This window comes from Morone saxatilis, unplaced genomic scaffold, assembly GCF_004916995.1.
Source record: "Morone saxatilis isolate NCDOM2014 unplaced genomic scaffold, NCSU_SB_2.0 Contig21, whole genome shotgun sequence".
Taxonomy (NCBI): Eukaryota; Metazoa; Chordata; class Actinopteri; family Moronidae; genus Morone; species Morone saxatilis.
The window spans coordinates 8175211-8185181 of NW_023339774.1; the positions used below are offsets into that span (position 1 = coordinate 8175211).

Genomic DNA, 9971 nt, shown 5'->3' on the forward strand with positions numbered 1-9971 from the left:
AGGAGATGGTTAGCCTAGCTTAGCAAAAAGACTGGAAGCAGGGGGAAACAGCTAGCCTGGCTCTCTCCAAAGGTAAAAACATCTGTCTAACAGCGCCTTTAAATCTTAATGATTAACACATGATTATATCTAGTTTGTTGCCCTAAGTTAAGTTAACTGTCTCCTGGCTGTAGCTTCTTAATTAACAAACAGACCTGAGAATGTCAAAATTCTCATCAAACTCTAGTGAATAGCCTACTTGAAAGAAAAGACAAGAAAACTTGGAGCCAGACAAATGGAGTGATCTGTGTGACCCTTTTAAGCGTAATTAAGTTTTAAGTCTTACTGGAACCAATGCTATAACTCTAGTCTTTGTTCGGCTTTATACTTTGTATACCTGCCACATTTAATCAGTCTTCTTCCTGTCTTTCCCTCCCTCTCACAACTTTTTTCCAGGTGCACTGACCAAGGTTAAAGACTGCCCGAAGCAGGAGGGTGAGCTCCACGACCGCTGCAACATAATTTCTTGCGCAACGCTGGCGGAGATCCAGCACTTCCACCGCACACGTGTACGGGACTTCCGCTCGCAGATGCAGCACCACCTCCGTCAGCAGATCGGTTTCTTCCAGAAGATCACCGCCAAGCTGGAGGACACGCTTCAGAGGTATGACGATGACCAGTAGGAAGAGAGGGAGAAAACCGAGAAGTTGGTCTATTAGAGGCCTTGAGGAAACGGAGGCAGGCTTGAAGAGGGGAGCAGGCAGGGATGATTGATGGGTTCATCCTGCAGTAATGGAGAACATCTTATCATCCTTTTAAGAGAGAGAACTATTGGATGCGATGAATCCTGGCACTGGTACAAGTCTTGGAAGAAATATACCACTCTTTTAATAAATATAGGCAACTGGACTGTGGAATGACAACTTCTTGGATTATCTGGACTGCTCTGATGAATGTACCAGTAACAGGGATTTTGCTGACACCCCAGGCACATCTTGCAACTCAGCGGGACTGTGACGATATTAAAAACAGCTGCTCTCAATATGACAGGGCTGCCTCTCCGTTCCTGGTTTCAGGGTCACGTGATCTCTCCATGGCTCCACTGCCTCACCACTTCATGGAAACCCTCTTGAGAACACGGTAACTCAACAGAAGCGTAGAGATGAAACTCCCCAAATCACTTAAACTGGATGTTTTAATGATTGAAAGACAGGACTTTATTGAATTTAATGATTTTTGTTATCTCTATATGTCTGTTTTTACCCGAATGACCTGTTCAGTATTGTTTTGATGGGACATGACAGAATGGAAGTGATTGTGAATATGGAAAGAGGCAAAGTGGGTATAATCTACTCCGTTGAATCAGTTTAGTAGTTTCATTACACCTTGAAGTTTGACCTACTTCTGATGTCTAACATCTCTCACGACTCGGATGCTGTCATGTCTTCACCATATTATAATTTGAAGCCCTGTGTTCTGCATTTTAGTTTATGTGTTGCCTGACTTAAAAACAATAATTTATCTCAGACTGATTTTATGCTTCTGCTTGTTTTGATAAGCGGCTCCACAGTTCTTTGTCTCTGGGTTACAGCAGGTATTAGATTACTAAAACTGAAACTCTACAGTCTCTCTGCTTTCCCCCAATCTTGGGAGGTCGGAGGCTCAGGCTCAGGGTACAGACTCTTTGAAGATCTTCCTGTTTCCTGTTTAAAGCCACTGTGTATGGGCATTTTATGTGATTATATTATTATATATATCAAAAAAAATTATTGTAAAAAAGTTAGACAATCTTGGTTTAAGAGTGTCTCCGACATGTCCCGGTGATGCTGTCTTTATTATTCTACTACTTGAGGGCGCCAAAGTTGGACATTCTCAAACTGTACGCACAGTGGCTTTAAGGACGATTTGCTCTCGGTATGCTAACCAGCTACCCTAAAATCTTCTTGTTAAACCAATAAGTGACCAAAATAAGCTCAGAGAACAGTTGAGCTAGAAAATCCATTTCAGTTTAAGTAAAAAAAATCCTGTACTGGTTTAATCAGAAACATGTAATTCACTACGATGACACTGTTTCTTAACACTTTTAATGTAACACATTGAAACAGCATTTCATTAAATAAATGGAAGTAGAATTTATGTCAATCATATATCTGTATAGCTGACTGTTTTCCTAAATGTAAAAGTTTCACTTCCCCCATTATGTCTCTTTCAGTTAGTGTTTATATTAATGTTTTCATTACATACAAGATATTAAAATATTGTGTTTTTAAAAATGTTCACATGTAAACACCAGCACTGTTGGTACTAAAATCAGGGCATCAGAGCTAGTCAGATTACTGTGTCATATCAATCTGCAGTGGAGAACAGCATTACACACTTATATGAAAATCTCAGATCATTTCTTTAAAAAAAAAGTGAAACAAGACACCAGCTCCATAATCTTCATCACTGTTTATCTTCAAGGAATTCTTCATCTTGTGTATTTTCAGCGCTAGGTTTTCCCACAGTGAAGCCTGTTATCATTTGTTTTTCCAGTGGAGGCAGCAGCAATCCAGACCCTGATATCGGACACCAGAGTTCACAGACTGCCGGTCAGGTTACTGCAGTTGCAGGCTCTTCATTATTTAGACCAGCCTCTTCCTTCTGTTTTCATTTTCTTCTTCACTCTTTACAATAATTACAAATGATGGCTATTCTGAATCAGCCAATACTTTCAGTTCAGAAGACATTTAACAGTTTTTTCTTCTAAATATTTTCTTCCACTTCATCCAAGAAAGAAAGCTGTCCTGCTATTCTGCCTCTAATAGCTGCTCCTAATCCATTAAGTTTTAAAAGTATCACATTGATACCTGTTGGTCAAGCTGGCCATGGGGTGCTTTGAAATCTTTTTATACACACAAATGATTTGATTAAAACCAGACTTGGTTGAGAAACCACCAAGTAGTGTGGTGCATATATGGGTCAGTATACATCTGGAAAACATGTTTCAAGCACTGACTTCTAAGTACTAACAAAAACTGTCTGCACATGTAGGCCAAAGCCTGTGAAAGCCTTTTTGTCTTTGATTACTGAATGGCTCTGCTAGCTAAGGCCTACTTTTACATAAGTTACATGAAGCCTAAAAGGGTCAGTGTAATTGTCACACATTTGTCCATACAGTTTTTAATGTGTCAAGTACTCAGCTTTTAAAATGTGCGTCCCCATTGTCAGCAGATGGACAGCCTGTTGCTGTTGATCAATAACAGACGAAAATCTTAAAGATTCTTAGTTTTTAGTCCGCTGGTTGTTGGAGTGATTGCACACACAGACGCCTTAAAGAAATATTTTTTATTAAAAATAAATCTTTCACAGTGCATGGCGAACAGGCTGGCATGTATGTATGTATGGACAGAAACGGTTACAGCTCACTGCCTCAGTCAGAGGAAACAGGAAAGTGCTGAACAGCGAATGACACCTGTGTTTGTGCATGAGTGGCGAATGTTGTAAACAATAGTTTGCATGCATGGACTTACAGTACAGTCACTATGAAGTAACACATCAACTCTGTACAGTTACAATATTGTAGATGAGAGGTGTCAGTTACCACTTATACTATAAACTCACAATAGAGCTAACTTAAAATTCATCTAAATATAATCTGACTACCTTTTACAGTAAATGCTTCACTCAGTCTTTGTTTCACTTCCTTGTTAAGCAACAGTTACAAAAATATAGTACTACATTCATCACAGCTATACAAGTTAAAACCAAAGTTTTGAGGAATCAGTCAAATTGCTGGTTGCAAAAAAATGTATCTTTATATAAGGAAACCAGTGGTGGTAATGCTTTTGTCACGACAGTTAAGTTTAGCAAAAAATGGAAAATACTTGACAATAATAATAATAATGGATTCTGTTTACTATGAACAGTACCTCACACCTCCTAGGTAGCTGGGTAATGTCTTACAGTTTTTCAGTATATAGTTACTACATTAAATATGTGTTCAGTTCAAGTTGGCTCAGTGAAATGACTTAAATATAATGGCAATCATGCATTTTCTACAAAAAAGGAACAATTTCTTCAACAAATGTACATATTTTTAAAAGTTCATAGCAGGTCAGATGTGGCTCTCATTACTATAGATGTCCCTTGGACAGTATACCCTTCAAACCAAAAATACACCTCTAAGGCACAGTTTTTCTTTGAACTACTTCCAATCAAACCCAGTACTGGTTGTCTTTAAGAGTCGGAGTTGGGGATGTAGATCTCTTGAATCCTGCAGTGACAGCTGCAGCACCACAAGATACAGTATCTCTTTCCCTACTATTACCACCTCTAATATTCACATGACCACCTGCTCCATCAGCTTCAATTGGCCCCCAGAAGGTCATCCCAGGGGCCAGACTCTTCCTTCTAGGAGTTATGGATACCCTGGGTGAGGTAGGGCAGCTTCTATGGCCCAGCGGGGTGACCACAACAGAGGGCATAGCCACACTCCGCTCCGCCCGGCCCATATACGGGCTGCCCTCGGTTGGCAACGCCACAGCGGCAAGCTGCTGGAGGAGCCGCAGCCGGGCCTGTTTTTCCTTGCGGCGGCGGAACACCAGAATCAAAACTACGAGAATAATGATGAGGAGCAAACAGGCCAGCAGCGGCAGGATAATGAGGAGTGGGTCAGAGGCGGGGCGAGGGAGGACCTCGACGTGAACCGGATGGGTGTCAGGAGGGATCACTGGACCGTGTTTGTCTAAGATAGAAGGAGTGTGGGGATGTGGGTGATGCCTGTGACCCCCTCCTGCTCCCTCTGCACCACTTCTTCCTCCATGACTGCGTGTGTGGTTCCCCCAGCGGCTGTGAGGCCTCAGCTTGTGCTGTGTCCTGTTGTGGTTCTTATGTGACAAAATGTGGGGGAGCAAACCCACCCCAACGCCACTGTGCGTTGTGGGTCCACCTCCTCTTCCTCCTCCGGTTGTAGTCTTATTATGCGCCGGCAGACGGGCTGTCGTGTGTTCGCGACTTGCGCCTTCTGCTATATTTGTAACACTCGGACCATGATGCATCTGGTGGTGGGGAAAGATGGTAAAGTGAAGCTCGCCCTTCGCTGGTTGGACGTTTCCAGCCTTCAGCATGAAGATGAACGAATCATTGAGAGGCGTGGCAGGGGCGTGGCCTCGAGGTGTTGCGAGTGCTGATTTGTTACTATGGAGCTGGTTGTCACCGTCGCTGAGTGTCTCCTCGATGGCGACCCGGCCTTGCACCACGTCTCTGAACGTAAACGACTTCAGGACCTCTGATGCTCGGTTAGGGTCATAGGTCATCTGACAAAGCAGAAATGAGGTGATTAGACAATTAGTGACACGAATCACTGAAGTTTCTGTATTATTAATTGCATGATGTTCTAAATGGCACAATTTTTCATTTTGCAGCAGAGAATTAGACGTACTCTCTTGGGTGTTACAGACTTGAAACCAAAGATAGTAGTGAAACACTGAAAAAATCCGGCTTTTAAAAGAGTGTAAATTTAAAACAGGTGAGTCACAGCTATTTAGAAGCTTACTCATTTTCTTAACATGTTAATAGGCTACAGGTGTCTGTGTGTTAGTAATGCTGGACAAACAGCTGGAGCTAAGTAGGAACAAACAAATTGAAAGGTCAGTGTTCACTGCAGGTAGGCAGTAAAAACACTAGTATGGCATGTTCCTTTAAAACCCTCTCACAATCTTACAGTGAGCAGCTTTACCTTGACTAGTTTTCCATGTTTTGGTGGAGAAAGAACCTCAAAGACCGGGTCTGCTCGGCTGATTCTCGCCAGCTCAGAGGCATCGATCATGGCTTTCCCCAGTTTCACAGCGATACCACTGGGCACTCTTACCTGCTCCCTCAGGTAGATCAGAGGCCGCACAGTTACCTTCACAGTTTGGTCTGTGACATTTCCATAGTCAACACCTGGGGACGAGGCTGACACCGACACCTGAAAGCTGTCCTCTGATTCGCTGAGATCAGTCATGTGGTAGACAACACGGCTAAACTGCAGGTCCTCATGGCGGAAGGTCATGACTTCCTGGTCATTAATGGCAATGCGTCCATGGCGAGGGTGTGTGGTGACAGCGTAGGTGATGTTGGCTGGGCTGCGACCGTTGGTTTGAGCAGAAAGCTGGTTGGTTGTCAGGATCACAGCGGTCCTGCCTTGAACCAATGACAGGCCGGTGTTGTTCACTATGGAGACAGAGGGCTTTATAACCACCAAACTGAACAGTCTGTAGAGTGGGCGATGATGACCGTCGGTTATGTTGAAGTAGAAGACACCTGTTGAGGGCTCACCCTAATAGAGGGAACAAAGGAAAAAAAACAGCACACTCAAAGACATCGTTATAAACTCTTCAAAACTGTACCATCTCTCAGCTGCATTATCACGCAACAATAATGTAAGACATGCTGATGGATTACATCTATCACGCTCAAGGTTTTAAATCTTTGCACGTTGATTCCCACACTACATTAAAAAGAATGTGAAAAGAATGGAAATAAATAGCGACCTAAAAGTCAGGAAAAGAAAAAACCTAAAGCCTATTACTACTACTATTTCTAAGGAAAGAATGATTTGTATTATTGTTGCTCAATGATACAGAGGAGAATTAAGAAAAGTTAATTCATGCCCCAAGATTTAATGGAATTCTGCTGTTGGCGACCCCTAGTGGCAGAATAAAAAACACTGGGGTAGAAAGAAAAAAAAAGAAATCACATAAAAATTAAAAATGGTTTCAAATGGACATCCCTTATGCATACACATTTGCATAAAAGAACTGGAGCAGTAAAGTCTCCTGACTGACTCTTCACCTGCTGAATGAAGTGTAGCCGGCCGTGGTTGACGTCGTACTGGGTGAAGGAGGTCACTGGCTCTGGTCTTTCCCCCAGCGTCAGGTAGCCGTTGTTGGGCTTACTGATCACAAGGTAGTGCAGCTCCTCTGGAGGGGTGTCATGATCCTCAACCTGGAATGTAGATTGAATGCACGGTGGGTATAGAAAAGCTGCTCTTTATTTATTTATGTTATAAAATCTTGTAGGAGAGACAGACTTTATATCACCCTGTCTGTTATTAGTGTGACTTTGTATGTGGGTTTTTAATATTATAATCTCCTTAAACCACCATTAAGAAGCAGAGGCAAGCTATCGGTAGGCATACTTGTAAAATTGTAACAACTAAGTCTGCTAGACCGTCCAGTGGGTCCTTGGAAAATAACACATTTTTTGGCTTGTAATAATTAAGATACATTTAATCTGATATAATCGATTTTGAACCATAATTGTGCAGCCCTAATGTAGTATAAAATTTTATGTATGATGTTTGAATATTATAAAGTTAATATGCTAGAAAAATGCAAGGTTAATCACACAAAATGTATGGTAGAATGTTATGAGCACAAAGTCATTTAATCACATAGAGTAATTAGAATTAGAATCAAAGAGCACAAAGTGTTAAGTAGAGATGATTTTATGAGAGCACACTATTGATGATTATGTTATAAGCACTATTTCATTTAATCCACACAGAATAATAGAATTAGTCAGAGAGCACAAAGTTTTGAGTAAAGATGATACTGCGATAGCACACTATTAATAAGTAGTAGCACCATGGTTTGATTTGATGTGTAAAAATATTGAGTGTGTAGTAGCAAGAAACTAATAATGTTTGTACTAAAGTATGTGAATGATTAATAACACAAACTTCGGTCATATTGTAAAATTTAAAAGAAACAGTGGAAGACCCCATGAGATAATGGTGAGAAAGGGGTAATATAAGGTTTATAAATAAAAGAGCAAAATATATTTTAATGGTGTAAACATGGAGAAAGAAGGGCAGAGAGAAGAGAGGTCTTGGCTCACTGCCGAAGGCCAAAGAGCCTGGGAGGATTGCTGAAAGGGCACACAGGCCAGCAGGTGTGTGGGGACTGAGCAAACAACAGGCTAGACACCATTCCCCAGCTAGAAGGTCTGCAGTGGCATATGAGAAAGTTGTCATGGAAAATTACACCATTACACAGGGTCAGAAAAAGTTGAAAAGAGGGCAGGACTATGACATTTTTGTATAACCCTGAAGGTATAAAAGGTGATGTTCTGAGCTAAAATTCAGTTGTTCCATGGATAACTTGGGCTTTGTTTTCTGCAACTGGAATAAAGCTCTACTTCTACTGCCAAACTGGATGAATCCTGGATATTATTTTTCTCTAAGGATAATACTTAGAATTTTTCTTGAACCTAGCCTTTGGACTTAGAATTTTTCCTTGGATCTAATTTTGGACTTAGAATATTTCTCTTAAGGATAATATTATTTGGACCTAATTTGGATTTTGGATAATTTACCACCTAAGGATATTATAAACCTGTTAAAAATCGGACGGCAGTGACCTCGAACGCTTCCAGGACGGAGTCATCCGGGACGCACCCTGAGTCTCACACGGCCGAAAAAAATTACAAAGAGGTAAGCAGAGCCTTTTTCTAATAAATAATTTTAAGTGAGATGTATGGGAGCGCGTCTGGATAAATCCGCCAGGTCAGACCCCGCCAAACTCGTACCTCCTCGAACCTAGATAAATTTAGTAGTTGCTAAAAAAAACAAACAACTAAAAATGAGGATGAATCAAGGTTGGAGTAGATATTTTTTGTCTGTCTGCTTTTGTTGTTTGTCTATTTGTTCGTACGTCAATGTTTGTCTTTTTCTGACGGTTTGACCATGGTGCGAGAGAATGCCTGATTTTGAAGATATTTTGTTGCAAGTGTGCATAATTTGTTGGCTGAGAGTCTGTCTGAGTTTTGCTGGAGCGCTCATCTGGGTGACCATTCAAGCAGAAACATCAAAGCGAGGCCAGTAACAGATAGCGGGGAAGACAGAAAGTTGTAACTCAGAGTCAGGCTAGGAAATAACTCGGCGCAGATAATGAGAGCATAAATTATAGGGTGAATTCGTCTATGGTCAGCGTCTCCGCTTAGATGTATGTGTTAGTGTGTTCTGCAGAAAAGGAGAGGAGAGACTTTAGGTGCACAGAGGTTTATTTTATTTTTATTTTAGAAAGTGATAGTAAGTCGACTAAGCGATTGTGGATACCGCTCTGCGTATGTCGCTAATAGGGTCTTAGCTGAGCACTGGACAGCCTGGCGACATTACAAAGAGGTCTGCACAGGCAATTCGCGACAGGTCATTTGCGTGGATACCGCTGCACGTTAACTTACTGCAAAGTTTCAGCTGGGTGCTGAGATTTTTCAGATACCAACGTCAGGTCTGAACGGGCGCAGGTAGCCGGCCGGCATAAAGCACGCGTCGCCTCGGGACGACGACAGTCACTAGGAAAGTGATTTGTGGTGCTCAGGGGTTTGTGTTATTTTTGGCCAAATTGTCGTAAATGTTTATTGTCCGTCGTTGTTTGATTGTAGTAAAGTAGGAGCGTATGAACATAAATACAGTGATTGTCCATCTTTGTTCATTTTGTGGAGGAGTAGGAGTGCATGAGTGTAAATAACGGTCAGGCAAGACAGGAGTGGGTTAACTTGTCGGCGTGTGAGGAGGAGAGAAACAGAGAGGAGAGAGAGAGAGGAGAGAAGTATAGAGAGCTTAGAGTGCAAAACTCGAAAAGGGCATTTAATTTTTGGACTTTGCGCTCTCACAGCCTTTTTGTTGTTCTTCAGTGGAGTAATTTGGAGGATAAATAAAGATACAATCTTAATGTAGGGGTATTCAAATGTAATTGAATAAAATACGTGTGGATTAGAAAACCAGATAAAGTCTGAAAAACTGAATAAATGAACTAAAAGGCATTGACAAAAGAACCTAACATCAAATAATTATTATATTCATATAAATATACAGGCAACGCTTAAGTCTGCTAGATTTATGTATAGATATACTATGGACGCATAGGTTATCCTATGAAGCTGATTTATTGAATAAAGATAAATGGTAGCTTGGGAGTAAAAAGAAATTAGAAAAGATAAATAGAACTTTAATAAATTGAGCACTA

The 9971-nt window shown here is 41.2% G+C and overlaps 2 protein-coding genes across 2 annotated transcripts in view; one reads left to right on the forward strand and one right to left on the reverse strand.

Annotated features, from left to right (window-relative positions):
* LOC118333048 (sorting nexin-18-like) overlaps window positions 1–2916 on the forward strand; it is a 9962-nt gene extending 7046 nt beyond the window's left edge. The window contains exon 4 of the mRNA XM_035668545.1: window positions 436–2916. Coding sequence (XP_035524438.1) covers window positions 436–662 — 227 coding nt within the window. The 3' untranslated portion in view covers window positions 663–2916. The remainder of the gene's footprint in view (window positions 1–435) is intronic.
* A 1217-nt stretch (window positions 2917–4133) lies between these two features.
* The window catches only part of LOC118332855 (chondroitin sulfate proteoglycan 4-like), a 20742-nt gene continuing 14904 nt past the window's right edge, over window positions 4134–9971 (reverse strand). Inside the window, exons 22-24 of the mRNA XM_035668290.1 lie at window positions 6796–6948; window positions 5699–6280; window positions 4134–5276 (exon numbers count right to left, since the gene is read on the reverse strand). Of these exons, the coding sequence (XP_035524183.1) occupies window positions 4176–5276; window positions 5699–6280; window positions 6796–6948 (1836 nt within the window). The 3' untranslated portion in view covers window positions 4134–4175. The remainder of the gene's footprint in view (window positions 5277–5698; window positions 6281–6795; window positions 6949–9971) is intronic.